Source organism: Acartia tonsa, chromosome 13, assembly GCF_053477335.1.
Source record: "Acartia tonsa isolate MP-2025a chromosome 13, ASM5347733v1, whole genome shotgun sequence".
Classification (NCBI taxonomy): domain Eukaryota; kingdom Metazoa; phylum Arthropoda; class Copepoda; order Calanoida; family Acartiidae; genus Acartia; species Acartia tonsa.
In genome coordinates, this window is record NC_137272.1 from 26,139,591 (window position 1) to 26,154,712 (window position 15,122).

At 33.9% G+C, this 15,122-nt stretch overlaps 2 protein-coding genes and 1 long non-coding RNA gene across 5 annotated transcripts in view; 2 read left to right on the top strand and 1 right to left on the bottom strand.

The window, feature by feature from the left end:
• Nucleotides 1-302: 302 nt before the first annotated feature.
• Nucleotides 303-6,494, bottom strand: LOC145304243 (PIH1 domain-containing protein 1-like). 2 transcript variants are annotated; one of them, XR_013874034.1, is made up of 9 exons: nt 6,358-6,494; nt 4,622-4,719; nt 3,122-3,183; nt 2,742-2,820; nt 2,286-2,415; nt 1,828-1,903; nt 1,285-1,497; nt 766-1,044; nt 307-507 (listed from the first exon to the last, which is right to left on the bottom strand). XR_013874034.1 is itself a non-coding variant. In XM_080146092.1 (8 exons), the coding sequence occupies exons 1-8, from the start codon at nt 6,481-6,483 to the stop codon at nt 902-904; spliced, it is 927 nt and encodes a 308-aa protein (XP_080002218.1). In that variant the 5' UTR covers nt 6,484-6,494; the 3' UTR covers nt 303-901. The 2 variants fall into 2 exon arrangements, 1 of the variants encoding a protein (XP_080002218.1); XM_080146092.1 differs by having other exon boundaries at nt 303-1,044.
• A 6,459-nt stretch (nt 6,495-12,953) lies between these two features.
• On the top strand, nt 12,954-13,698 carry LOC145335117 (uncharacterized). The gene is made up of 2 exons (XR_013885157.1): nt 12,954-13,059; nt 13,614-13,698. It is a non-coding gene; the product is annotated as an uncharacterized LOC145335117 (long non-coding RNA).
• A 552-nt stretch (nt 13,699-14,250) lies between these two features.
• LOC145335025 (mannosyl-oligosaccharide 1,2-alpha-mannosidase IA-like) overlaps nt 14,251-15,122 on the top strand; it is a 33,260-nt gene continuing 32,388 nt past the window's right edge. For both annotated transcript variants that reach the window (XM_080180700.1, XM_080180701.1), the window contains exon 1: nt 14,251-14,404. In XM_080180700.1, coding sequence (XP_080036826.1) covers nt 14,274-14,404 — 131 coding nt within the window. In that variant the 5' untranslated portion in view covers nt 14,251-14,273. The remainder of the gene's footprint in view (nt 14,405-15,122) is intronic.

Consider the following 15,122-nt stretch of genomic DNA (forward strand, 5'->3'; position numbering starts at 1 on the left):
GGTGTATATTCTACATGGGATCCCCTGCTCAGGGGGGGGGGGGGGGGGAATAAAAAATAAGTGGTTGGAGGGGAAAAAAATGTAAAAATTAAGAAAACTGAAAACATTTTTTCCATTTACCCCACCTCCTTGGTGAAAAAAACTTTTAAAAATGTGTGGTAAGAGGGATAAAATAAATAAAATATAGAGTTCTTTAAATATTTTTCCATTTTCCCCCTACTTTGTGAGAAAAAACTAGTTAGGGAAAAAAAAAAAAATTGTAGCAGGGAAAAAAAAATAAATCTTGTGCTCTTTGGACACGCAACTACATTATAGGTAATAAAACGAGAAAAAAAACGATAACTGGCATAATTTAGATAAGAATTATATACCTATTGATATTAATTTTCATTAGGCGTTTTTGAATTCTTACATAATTCTAAATGTAATTGCAGAAGATAATTGAACTGCGAGATCGTGTCAATAAACTTTTAACAAAGGCTTACCTAGTTTCTAGGAAATTGGAAACTTATAGGCGTTTTCCTTCAAAGTGCCTTATAGGGCACCTTACCTCCCCCTATATTTTGAAACAAAATAGAAAATAAGGGAGGTGGTTTCAATGTTTGTTTGTTTATTACTTAATCAGGTTAGATTATATTATACAGCGAACTGGGAAGCCCCGCAGGGTTAGGCAAATGAAAAAACTTCCCCTTTCATCTTAATTCAAAATTATTGATGGATGGAGGTTTTAAGTGCTCATTTGGCACTTTGAGGAAAAGCACCAACTTAAATACTTAGTTCAAATCACAGCCACTTTAACAAAACCAGTGCAATGCCATACAGCATATTTTTGTTGAGCCAATGCACAAAACATTACATTATGTCTTAATCATAATCACTTACACACAAAATTTCCAAATATTCAAGCAATAGGAGATTTGACATGTAGAATATTTGTGTTTTTATTGAACCAAGACTCACAGTGGTCATTGTTTAAATTAACTGGTAGAAAGATGTCCAGATAAAAGTTGCCAGTTTTGGTTTCCAGCAGGATTCGGTCCTCACCTGAAAATATCATTTTGTTAGTTAAGATATCTGGAATTTTAATAGGGTCTGTTTATAGTAAGCCGGGTCCTTAAGGGATAGACCAATGGACATTGCATTAATATAGGTAGGTCTCCAATTATGATAAACAAAACTATCACGTATTTGGTTGAAAACTTTTGACTCTGCTAGTTTTAACTAACCAATCAAGATTTAATATAAGTAGGTACAAAAGACACAAAATTAAAATTTTTCACTTACCTACATTAAGCGTAATTTGATTCAGACTGAAAACCCCAGGTAAATACACTTGAGCACTTAATTCTGTGGGGTTTACTTTTCTATTCTTTTCCAATTTGAACAACGGTTGTCTTCGCTGCTGATTTTCTGTTTTGTTCTGGTTATTGTTTTGTTGAACTGGTTTTATTCCAAGACTTGCGCGTTTCTGAATATTGTGAGGTGGCACTTTGTCGCCTAGAAAAAAATAATTGTATACTAAAATTTTAACTGGGGGTATTTGAATGGTGCTAGTTTCAAACTCACTTTATTAGTTGGCTTAAAAACTTTAGGAACTTTTATGGAATGTTATTAGTTGGTTCAAACCAACAAATATGATAGGGGAAATAAATTTAAATATTCCCTTTCACTATTTATAAATGTAATCGTACAGACTTTTTATCTAATAAAATTTTAAATTGAGGCTTTTTATTTTTTCTCGGTGTTACAAAACCCAATGTTAAGCATTACTCACATCAAAACCGAAGGATCGATCATAGAGTAGCTTCGATACTAAAAAAATTGTACCTAAATATTTCTTGTTCTTTAAGACAGTCCAGGAATCTCTATCAAGGCGGGCTTCTGTACTATGTTTATCTCCAAGTCCTTAGGTTGAGATTGATTATTTAATAAATTCGTTCTAATTGTAAGCAGTAAGAGGAAAAATATTTCACTTAGTAATTCAAAGGGACAATTACTTGAAAATAAAATCATAAATATATCTTTATGTAAATCTGAAATAAAAATGTATTATTTTAAAATTATTTTCATCATTTCATCTCTAGATGGTGTCTTAATTTGAGGCAACTAGGTATGGTTTATTTATATAGATATCTTTTAATAATGGTAGGTATACTACAGGACACTTAGAAACGTCATTGATAGCCGACAATTCAATTGCAGCTTACTATAATAAGAAATATCTTTATCTGTAAAGAACCCGAAATTATTTGTTAATGATATTTATCATATTTTAATCCAATCTTTCCTTCCATAGCAACAGTTATGACAAATGCTGTAAAAACTTCACTAGGCTCCATTGTGGATGAGAACCAGTCGGAGTTGACGGCCACGTCAGCCGCGAAACATTCGGCACCCGATTTGTCTTTCTCTTTTCTGACATCATCATTTTTATAAAAACATTATTTTTCCTTTAAGATTATTTTTTTAAGAGATAAAAAAATCCTTTTATTAAATTAACAAGATATCTGTGTGTATCTGTCCGACTGTACGAAAAGATCTTGCTAACCACTGGACCTATATAGTTCTCCTTTTGCAGTATAGCCTCTCATAGGTTCTGGGAAGGTTTAATACTCCTAGGGAAAAAAAGCTATAGAAAAATACCCTCACTCCCTTTACCAAAGAACGTTCTGAGCTCGAAAACCTAAGAAATAGTTCAAACTTTTTGACGCAATCAACAGTACATATTGTAAAAATGATTCCTTGGTGCGCCAATAGACATAGGAACCCTCCAAAGATTTTCATAATCCTCTTCGGCTATCATTCTTTCCAATTCTTCCTCTAAAATAGTATATCACGTCAATCAATAAAGAATTAGCCTAAGGAAACAGTTCTTTTATCACATGTGAGAGGAAAAAAATATGAAAATCCAATATCCATAGGTTGCGTATTAACTAACAATATTTTATTTAAGAACATTTAACTATTGCTAATAAATAGCAAGAATACACTCTGATCATAGAAAAGAAAATTTTATTTTTCCAGTTCTTAGATTTCCACGCTTTGAGCTCTAAATTTCACTCATCATTTTTTTAACACAAGACAAATTAAAAATTTACGTATCTATTGGGTAAAACTTTACCTTTCATTGGAGTGGGAGCTGGAATTTCATCAACACGACAAAGATTAAGGAAAAATTTGACACCTAACATCAAGAACTACGTAAGCAAATTTTTTAAGTTTATCATAAGTTAAGTTTTTTGAAGGTAATTAGTCTAAATGGTAGGGTAAAGCGGGGCGAACTCGGTCTTTTTTCCGGTTTTTTGAACCTGCAAATCGTAAAAATTATTTTTTTTAAATGGGACAAGACCAGTAGAAAGATCTCGAAAAAGTCGATCAGGTCCTAAAAGGACGTAAACCTAGGACATTGGGAAGTTTGTCAAAATTGATCTCTAAAACGGCACCGACTTCGCCCCGCCTTGAGGCGAAGTCGGTAGGGCATTTTCAAGCTTCGAAAAATCGATTACGTATTGATTTTATTACAGCATGCCCAACAGGTAAAAGTTGCTAAATGTAATAAAGAGTATGCACAAAAATTTTTATTAAGTTAGGTCAATTTTTTCTACCAAAAAAATAATTTTTCCGAAGTACGCGAAATTTGACTTTTTTTTTCGAAAATTTTTTTGATAAAAAACATAAAAATACTACTAGAAAAAATAACTTTTTATGACTTTAAAGGCCTGATCCTTAAAATTCAGGCAATTTTGAATAGATTTGGCCAAAAATAAATTAGTTCTATTAGCAAAATTTCCTAAAAAAATAAAGTTGAAAAAAAGAGAAAAGTTTGGCAAAATCTGTGGTCGATTTTCCAGCTTCAAAAAACCTATGACATATTGATTTAATTACAGCATGCCCTAAAGGTTAAAGTTGTTAAATGTAATAAAGAGCATTCACAAAAAAAATTATGAAGATCGGACAATTTTTTCAACAAAAAAAAATAAATTTTTTCTAAGTACGAGAAATTTGACTTTTTTTCTCGAAAATTTCACTTTTTTATATAAAATTGAAAAAGTTAGTATAAAAAGTGAAAAAACCGAATTCGCCCCGATTCACTTTTAGTCGATTTAAGAAAAAGCTATACAAGCTTTTTTAAAGTTTTAAACGGAAATGGATAGCCTATTAGATTCTTAATAAGTCCCCTGAAGACGTCTAAGCTCTAGCTCTTACCAGTTTTTGTCCAACTTACCGTTTTTCCGACCGAAGCAAAAAAATCGAAAAAAATTTTTTTTGTCGTCCGACTTTAAGACCCAATAAGTACCCTAAAAATTCATCTCACAAAAATTTTATATTATACTTTTTTGTAGGCAATTTAATAAGGAACAAATTTGATTTTATGTTTTGTTCTGTCAGTCGATTAGAACATGGAGAAAAATGTCATTTAATGAAGGTGGTCAAAAAATACCGACTTCACCTCAAAACCGAGATCGCCCCGCTTTACCCTAGGTATAGAAGATCTAATACATTTCCGGCAATTCATGTAGCATAGCTACTCTAAATAAATAAGAGGCTTATTTGAACATTTAAAGTTTTATACATTTCAGTCTAGTAAGAAAATGAAAAAAAACAGGTTTACTTGTTCTTTCCTTTATCATTTTTAGTTTTGACACACAGACCAGGTTTTGGGTAAACTGTTACACTTGAGTATTCTTCTTCAGGTAGCAATGTCTCTATTTTATTATCCTAAATAATAAATTTGAAAGTATTTTTCAGGGCAAATATGTCCCGACACCTATCTCCACATAATATTCTTTTACGTTCTAAAACGTTTTCAAACGGTTCTAGCCGGTAGCTTTTAAAAAATAGTTTTTGGTATCATTTCACATGATTTAAAGCAAAAATATGTTTCAAAAAGCTGATTCCTACGTAATTTATGACAGATTTGCCCTAAAAATAGCCAAAAAACGGATAAAGGGCTAAGCTGTTTGCCGTTACTTTTTCAACTTCTTGTTCAATTTAGGGAAAATAGACATACCAAGGATTACTAATGCCAAGTTTCGTAACAAAATTCGGATTCTAAGTGCCATTTTATCATTGATTACGAGATGGTTGCATTAGAACACCCCCCCCCCCCCCCCCCATCTTTATATAACAGTGAGATATTTTTGTCTGAGGGTTAAAATTCTCAATTACTACTGAACTGATTGGGTTTTCTATAGTAGGTAATCTTTACATGGGTCTTGTGATGGTTATGCCAGATGCTAATAACATAGTCGCTAGTAGAATTACAGGGCTGTGCAAAACCCGGTTTTTTTAAAAAAAGCCCCGGGGTCGTGGAAAATAACGGTTTTAGGGGTTTCGGGGTTTTCGTGGGTTTTTATAGATTTTTACTGTAAAAGCTTGAATAAAATTATGATATGTAATTATGTCTATAATACAAAGTAGCTTAATGTCTGTCCCTTAAGATCTTGGTAACCACTGAACCGATTCAATTCTACTTTTCAGGGAATATATATATTGGTCCTGTGGTGGTTTTATGCTATTTATTTGATGGGTGGGACACCCCCAACCTCCCCCCTCACCCCCCCCCCCCAAAAAAAAATCCCTCAATTTTTTTTGTTTGTAGGTGTACAAATTTTTTTTTTTTAATTACCTATTGGAGCACCTAAAGGCTAGGGGTGAAGCCGCTAGTAATATAATAGACGATTCTTTCTATGGCGCAGCGAGTTTCATAGTATTTTCACAGTAGCTTTTCTCTTATTTCTACCCCGGCGGAGCAATCATTACCACTTAACTAACCTAACCTAAAACTGTACGTGCTTTCTTGATGTAATGTCAGTGTAAGTAATGAGTCTATTCCTTTGTCAAATTCATGCAAGGGGTCAATGAAAACATATTTTTTTTCTATAAATACTGAAAAATAAACTTATTTTTTAACCAATTTTTGCTTTTTTATATAAAAAACCCAAACACCCAAAACCCCTTGGGTTTTTTTATGTGGGTTAAAGGGCAAAAAAACCGGGTGGGTTTCGGGGTGGGTTTTTTGTCTGCCAACCCTGGTAGAATAATACTGTAGCGATCGAGAGAAAGAATACTAATATTTTTTTTATTATTCGGCACAGGTAGTTAACAATAACATGGATCCCAGGGGGGTGAGAATTAGAGATAAATGAGTGAAAAGATATAAGGACATTCTTAAAAATATTTTGTTTAGAAGGTATTGACAATTCCAGTTAAATATTTCCCACTAGACAACGGCTAAACTAATAGTCTCCCCCCTCTTCCATTGTAGATTATAGGCAAACAAAATTGTTTACGGATAGCTTAAAAATGGGGAAATAATTCTATTAAAATATATATGATAATTAAGTAAGACAAGACCTGTTTCACTTGATTAAAGAATAATTTGTCAATCTCATCTTCAGTCGTGCTTTGAACAAATGACAGCTGTGAATCAAGTAAACTGGAATCAACGTCCAGCTTTGCTGGCTGGTAATTGCTGGACATTTTATATCTGAAAATGTATGTGAATTACATTATGACTACAAATACCAATATATATCTATAGACCTTAACTAAAAGATTACAAACTTCTTATGCGAAAAGTAAAATTTCAGATAATATTAAGGTTTCATAAAATAAGACGATATATTTATATAACAAAACTAAACTCTTCGGTAGATTAAAATTATTGGTTGAAAAATGTGGGCACTACAGATTAATTTTGGGCATTAAACAATTAATTAGAATTCATTACAAATACCATTAGTTTATAAGCCAACGAATAAGATAACTATGGATACCAGTACGTGTACCATATAGACCTGAATTGCTTTAATAGAATGTAATGTAACCTAACTATTGCTGCATTGCACAAGAAATAAAAATACAACATTCCATTTGCAGAACGAAAATACTTATAAATTTTTTTAAAACAGAGTTACCATACTAGCACAAATAAAAAAATAATTGTAATCGTATTATATTCCAAATTAATGTTTTGGCGTTTTCATCACATAAAACATAACAAAAAATATAATTTAAAATTATCATCAAAAGTAAGAATAAAAGTTACGGCACTTCTGTTTACTAACGCGCAAAAATGACGAAAATGCCGCGACTTGTTAAATAAGTATCCATTAGGTAAAAAAGGTTTTAGGCTACTTTTTAATAATTTTTGTAATAAAATTTAATCATATTGATAGTTTATGATCACTAAAATAAAATTATGACTACAAGCTGCTTAAAAATCCTTTTTTAGGTTCTAAAAATAAACAAATCTTAATGTCGTCGTTTGATGCTGTAAAAAGTTGACGCGGCATTTGTTCGCGATAATTCTTAATTGGACAAAAACTATCTTTATATTTTTTCCCACTTTCAAAATGCTAAATAATTGAAATATTAATAAGTATCACTGCAAGGTAGTCTCATAAGGTTATTCAACTTCTTAACTTTGAAATTATAAAAAATATCATACTAACACATTTTATATCATAAAAAATTCAAGAAATTTATGTTCTAAAATTACTAAAAGTTGCGCTATCCAAAAGAAATTGTGCTGAAGTTCGCCAGTTTCCGTAAACATATTTTTTTAAAATTTTTATTACCATTTCAATTTTACTGTAGACATTTTTATTACTAAAGCTTCAAAAATTTAAAAAAAAAGGCACCATCCCAGTTGAGGAGTGAGATTCTACCCCATACGAAAAAATAAACCCCCCCCCCCCCGCCATCTGTCAAAATAAACCCCCCCCCCCCGGCATCATTTGATTTTGTACCCCATCTTAAATTTTGGTCCCTGTAATTTTCAATGTTTAAAACAAAGCTTGGTGGTAATAAACTATGAGTTATAGGGGTAAAATATTACATATGGGGTAAGTATATAAAATATGGGGAACAAAAATCACACATGGAGGTCCAAAAATTAATATGGGGTCATTTTTTCATGATGGGGTAGCTTCAAGTGCTTATATCTTGAGAACCGTAAGAGATAGAGGCCTAGTTGCTTGACTGTGGTAACTCAGATTTACATAAGAAAGCCATTTATGCACATGGGGTGTCAAAATTTGAGATGGGGTATTTTTTTCATGATGGGGTGTCAAAATTTGATATGGGGTATTTTTTTCATGATGGGGTAGGTTTGAGTGCTTATATCTGGTGAACCGTAAGAGATAGAGGCCTAGTTGCTTGACTGTGGTAACTCATATTTAAATAAGGAAGCCATTTATGCACATGGGGGACCAAAATATGATATGGGGTATTTTTTTCATGATGGGGGTAGTTTCAAGTGCCCATATCTTGAGAACGGTAAGAGATAGAGGCCTAGTTGCTTGACTGTGGTAACTCAGATTTACACAAGGAAGCCATTTATGCACATGGGGGACCAAAACATGATATGGGGTATTTTTTTCATGATGGGGGTAGTTTCAAGTGCTTATATCTTGAGAACCGTAAGAGATAGAGGCCTAGTTGCTTGACTGTGGTAACTCAGATTTACATAAGGAAGCCATTTGTGCACATGGGGGACCAAAACATGATATGGGGTATTTTTTTCATGATGGGGGTAGTTTCAAGTGCTTATATCTGGAGAACCGTAAGAGATAGAGGCCTAGTTGCTTGACTGTGGTAACTCAGATTTACATAAAAAAGCCATTTATGCACATGGGGGACCATAATATGGGGTATTTTTTTCATGATGGGGGTAGTTTCAAGTGCTTATATCTGGAGAACTGTAAGAGATAGAGGCCTAGTTGCTTGACTGTGGTAACTCAGATTTACATAAGGAAGCCATTTATTCACATGGGGGACCAAAATATGATATGGGGTATTTTTTTCATGATGGGGGTAGTTTCAAGTGCTTATATCTTGAGAACCGTAAGAGATAGAGGCCTAGTTGCTTGACTGTGGTAACTCAGATTTACATAAGGAAGCCATTTATGCACATGGGTGACCAAAATTTGATATGGGGTATTTTTTTCATGATGGGGGTACTTACAAGTGCTTATATCTGGAGAAATTTTGGTCCCTGTAATTTTCAATGTTTAAAACAAAGCTTGGTGGTAATAAACTATGAGTTATAGGGGTAAAATATTACATATGGGGTAAGTATATAAAATATGGGGAACAAAAATCACACATGGAGGTCCAAAAATTAATATGTGCTTATATCTGGTGAACCGTAAGAGATAGAGGCCTAGTTGCTTGACTGTGGTAACTCAGATTTACATAAGGAAGCCATTTATGTACATGGGGGACCAAAATTTGATATGGGGCATTTTTTCATGATGGGGTAGCTTCAAGTGCTTATATCTTGAGAACCGTAAGAGATAGAGGCCTAGTTGCTTGACTGTGGTAACTCAGATTAAAGTAAGGAAGCCATTTATGCACATGGGGGTACATAAATTAATATGGGGGTCATTTTTCTATGATGGTGGGTAAAAATTGAATATAGGGGCCAATTTTTTATGATGGGGTTGGGGGTTGAAATTAGGTTAGGTTAGGTGAAGTTAGGGTAGGTTAGGTTAGGTTAGGTTAAAATGGGTTAGGTTAGGTTAATATGGGTTAGGTTAGGTTAAGATGGGTTAGGTTAGGTTAAAATGGGTTAGGTTAGGTTAAGTTTGTTAGGTTAGGTTAAGATGGGTTAGGTTAGATTAAAATGGGTTAGATTAGGTTTAGTTGGTTCATGTTAGTTTAAAATTGGTTAAGTTAGGTTAGTTTAAGATTGAGTAGCCCTGCAGAGTTAGGGTCTCCTGCACAGGTTAGGTAATATTGAGGAGCCCTGCAAGGTTAGGGCCCCCGGGGGGGCCTAACCTTGCAGGGCTCCTCAATATTACCTAACCTAACTTAACCTAATTCCCTCTCCACCATAACAAATGGCCCCTATATTCAATTTTTACCCACCATCATGAAAAAAAACAACCCTATCAAATTTTGGTACCCTATGTTCATGAAGGGATTAGGAAATATTGAGTAGCCTTGCAGAGTTAGGGTCTCCTGCACAGGTTAGGTAATATTGAGGAGCCCTGCAAGGTTAGGGCCCCCGGGGGGCCCTAACCTTGCAGGGCTCCTCAATATTACCTAACCTAACTTAACCTAATTCCCTCTCCACCATAACAAATGGCCCCTATTTTCAATTTTTACCCACCATCATGAAAAAAGAAACCCCCAACAAATTTTAGTACCCTATGTTCATTAATGGCTTCCTTATGTAAATCTGAGTTACCACAGTCAAGCAACTAGGCCTCTATCTCTTACCGTTCTCCAGATATAAGCACTTGAAACTACACCCATCATGAAAAAATACCCCATATCAAATTTTGGTCCCCCATGTACATAAATGGCTTCCTTATGTAAATCTGAGTTACCACAGTCAAGCAACTAGGCCTCTATCTCTTACGGTTCTCCAGATATAAGCACTTGAAATTACCCCCATCATGAAAAAAATACCCCATATGATATTTTGGTCCCCCATGTTCATAAATGGCTTCCTTATGTAAATCTGAGTTACCACAGTCAAGCAACTAGGCCTCTATCTCTTACGGTTCTCAAGATATAAGCACTTGAAACTACCCCCATCATGAAAAAAATACCCCATATCATATTTTGGTCCCCCATGTGCACAAATGGTTTCCTTATGTAAATCTGAGTTACCACAGTCAAGCAACTAGGCCTCTATCTCTTACGGTTCTCCAGATATAAGCACTTGAAACTACCCCCATCATGAAAAAAATACCCCATATCATATTTTGGTCCCCCATGTGCATAAATGGCTTCCTTATGTAAATCTGAGTTACCACAGTCAAGCAACTAGGCCTCTATCTCTTACGGTTCTCCAGATATAAGCACTTGAAACTACCCCCATCATGAAAAAAATACCCCATATCATGTTTTGGTCCCCCATGTGCATAAATGGCTTCCTTATGTAAATCTGAGTTACCACAGTCAAGCAACTAGGCCTCTATCTCTTACGGTTCTCCAGATATAAGCACTTGAAACTACCCCCATCATGAAAAAATGACCCCATATTAATTTTTTGATCACCATGTGTGAGTTTTAACCCCTTGCTTCAATTTTAATATCATAGCATTGGTTGCTACCCCATCTGTATTTTTCAACCAATCATCATGTTTGTTGACATCCAGAAAAATGTATATTATGTAGTTCAATAATCTGCCACTAGATGTTCCTATTTCAAACAAGCTATTGTTTTTTTTCTTCAATGGAGCCAAATTTTTATCTTAAAATATTAGGTAAAGTAAAGTATTAGAATATGTTGGTGATTTAGTATAAAAAAAGTCTTAAAAGAGAAATAAAAAAAATAAATAGAGGCATTTTCAAATTTTATTCAAAATATAGGAAAATATAGAAGAGTGAAAGGCATAGCTTCACTACAGTGGAGTATGGTAGCTTATGCTACCCTAATATAAATTCTTTCGCGCGAGGCTCACCTCGCAAACCCCTCCAGACTCTCCCCTCCCCCCTACCCAGATTTTATTTCCCCTTCTGCCAATCATTCCCCCATCTGTCAAATCAGACCCCACCTTACAATCCTGGCCCCATGTTCCTATTTAGACCCCATCCTTCATTTTTGTCCCCTGTTCAATAATTTATCCCTTCTCTGACATTATTTTGTTTCTCTTGGAGAGGTACAAAATATGAAGATGGGGATAAATTAACATGATGGGGACAAAATTATAAGATGGGGTAAAAATTTCATGATGCCGGGGGGGGGGGGGTTTAATTTGATAGATGGCGGGGGGGGGGGGGGGGGTTATTTTTTCAGATGGGGTAGAATCTCACTCCTCAACTGGGAACTTGCCAAAAAAAAATGATTAATAAAAGTTTATTTTGTTCATTGTAAAAAAAATACGAGCTTTGTTTGTTTTGGCCGGCGAATAAGGTTTACGTGTAAGTAAAATATGTACACTCTTCCACATATATGTATATTTATATAAAATTGACAGTAAAGTAAAAATTATGTCTGCTTCAGTGTGAAAAAGGGAGGATTAAACGTCCTCCGTGATAAACAAACAATTTGTGATTGAAAAAAAGGCACCGTGTCCCAAAAAAAGTGAAAGGTTTTCATTTACGACGGGGATTTTCCTTAAAGTGCCTAGCGAGCACTGAGTCTTCCAAACCTCACTTATTTTTGCATTAAATTTAAAGATTTTGTGCCGCGCAGTGGGCTGGGAATTTTTATCGTTGTGCTCTGTGAGGGGCTACCCTGTACCCAATATGCATAACAATCCGAATTTAGTAACCTAAGTTCGGTAAAAATCAATTCCAACACAATACCAAAGACTATACCCGGCCCTCTAACCTTTATTTTTTATTTTAAATTAAGGGGACAGTTTAGGTTCTGTGTTCGACTGGTCAATTTGATGGAAACCGCGAGCTAGGTTTACTTATCAAACGCAATACTAAAAAGTTCTCATCATATATATTAAATATGCACATGGAAAAATACCGGTTGTTTTTATTAATTCTTCATGAATTATTCATAAAAAGATTTGTTATTATTTCCATGCATTTCATTAATATTGTAGATAATATGAATTTATATAGGTTCAGATTAGCACATGTTTCATTTATTAAATGCATTATGTAAATTTTATTTTGATGTATATATTAAATATATCTTTTTATATCTACGTACATATTTCATAAATTTCAATGTTTTTTTTATAGATATTTGCTCTTTCTTCTTAATATTTAAAGCGGGGGAATAAAACTATTCAGAATAATTGATTAGATTGAAAAGTTATAATTAAGTATCGAAGCACATCTTTAATTCATGTTGATGTCCGTATGTGTACGTAAATCTGTAATGTTGTATTAAATCGGCTGCTATATAAGTGCTAGACCTATGATTTTTTTCCAAAGTGCATCCAGTTTTACAACTTACCTAGTCAAAAACGGTGTGGTGTAAGGTGTTTTAAATGTTTATTATTTTCAAATTTCTTTCATATGATAAAATTATATTTCAGATATGAGTAACGTGTAATGACAAATGGCCGGAAAAGGACAAAAGGGCCCGTTGGGCCATTTATTAACCTTCCTCACCCCAAACAGGGGCAGTATACGGTAAGCACTAACAGGGCAGGCATATTTGTAGTGGCAAGATGTCAAGGAATACCTGACACCTTTTGGGTTGTAAAGAGAATTAGTTTAGAATTTCCAATCTTTTTCATTACCTACGTTAGACTTTATAAAGAGTTTTATACTTAGTTGGTTACCCTAATTTTCTTATCACTAAATCGTCATTTGTATGTGCGTCTGTCGTATAAAATTTTGCGTAATTTTTCATCGGATTCCTATTTTCTTATGAAAGCTAAACATGTTTGACTTTAAACACAAGTGAGTTCAGTCGATAACCTGCCTAACAAATTCATGATAAGTTTTGTTATTCAGCCTTTCAGTACATACTACTCTATAAGTCAGTATATCTGTCAGTGTACAACGCTATGGGTGAAAGCGATTTATTTGCTGCTATTAAAAGACTGCTTATTTTAATGTATAAAAATACCTCTTTCAAAAAGCATCCATTGTTAAACTTACTTTGTCTGACGGTCATTCCATAAAAGACATATCTATCTATATATAAATAGATTTTTTATGTTTTTTTATTTCTTTTACAGATCCCGTGAAAAGCAGATGATCCTTTTGATATTGGGATGTCTCAGTTTTGTGTGGTTCGGCGCTGTTTGGTTTCTTCCAGAAAAATCGCATTCAGGAAAGACAAACTTTGGATCAAACCAATCAGAGAGTGCCAAGCACAACAAGTAAAGCAAAGCATGCCAACATTTTGTCAAGTAAAGCAGAGTATGCAAATTTTTTACCAAGTAAAGCAGAGTATAGAAAATTTTTCATCGTATGCCAATATTTTATCTAACAAAGCTTTGAAAAAACCATTCCAATATTTTATCAAAGAATGTAAAGTGTGTTAATATTCTTCCAAGTTAACCAGTGTATGCCAATATTCCTCCAAGTAAAGCAGAGTATGCCAAAACATGGGTAATGCTAATGGAACACTCTGCTTAGTTTGATCCCAAACTCAATCATGCATTTTTCTCCATAAGAACTTTTTTAGTACCTAGCGGAGAGTTGAAGGAAAAGTATTTGATGTTTTGAAGATAAAATATTTAAGGTTTTGTTAAGCTGATATTGTGGAATTAGATTTTATAATGCAATGACCTTTTTGTTAAATGTCAACATGTTAAATTTTGATTATTCATTAGGTAGGTATAAACCAAAACTTGTCTTAAATCCCAGGCGGTAAGGTAAAAATAGTGGATGATATGCGCAAACAAGTTCAAAAGGCGGCTGAGGAAATTGTTCTACCGCCGCCGCCCGAGCCAGAGGCAATCGCCGCAGCCGGCGGCAAAATTAATCCAAATATTAAGCACGGTGTCATAGATAAACCAGATCCGCACAGGAATTTATTGAACTCGGTGATTTGGGATAAAATTAAGGATGACAACATCCATCCTTATGTAAAAGTAACAGGATGTCTATTAGTTTGTCTGTTTTTACCAAATAATCTTGCTAACCGCTAAACCGATATTGTACTTCTTTACACAAAAGCTTCTCATAAATCCTGGGAAGGTTTGTAACTATTTTGGGGAAGGATTGTATTTTTTTTCTTTTTAAAAATGAAAAATTTGGGGGGGAGGGCGTAAAATACTCATTCCCACCTCAAGTGCCCCTGTCAGTTCTCTAGGAGCGTAAGTGTTAAAGTATTAGGCGACAAGTGTTTAAGCACACAAGTAAAACATATAAGTTATTTGTTACCTAACGGACACAACCTAATTGTAGAAGAGTTATGGAAGCAGAATGTTGCCGAATGACAAAATACAATTTTTTGTTTGTAAAAATACTTGATGTGTCATGGTAATCAACAAGAAACAAGAAAACATCTCTACAGATAAATATTTTATACTGCGAGGTTACTCTGTTTAACAAGTGTATGTATTCGTTTATTAATACATATATTCCAAATAACATTTGATATAAAACTTCTTTGAAAATTGTGGAACATACAGACAGACAGTCTAGAGAAATTTTGTATACTTAAGTAAATTAAAAAGTAGCGAAGTAACTATAATCAAAATGAAGTCGTAAAATGAACTAAAAGCAGTAGAATATAA

Excerpts from the sequence above, each read along its gene's own strand:
- LOC145304243 (XM_080146092.1), bottom strand. The coding sequence starts at position 6,483 with ATGTCCAGCAATTACCAGCCAGCAAAGCTGGACGTTGATTCCAGTTTA. Across the intron at positions 3,184-4,621 it reads AAAACTAAAAATGATAAAGG|TGTCAAATTTTTCCTTAATC; the intron begins AAAGAACAAGTA and ends CTTGATGTTAGG. Across the intron at positions 2,416-2,741 it reads ATGTCTATTGGCGCACCAAG|AAAAGAGAAAGACAAATCGG; the intron begins GAATCATTTTTA and ends TGATGATGTCAG.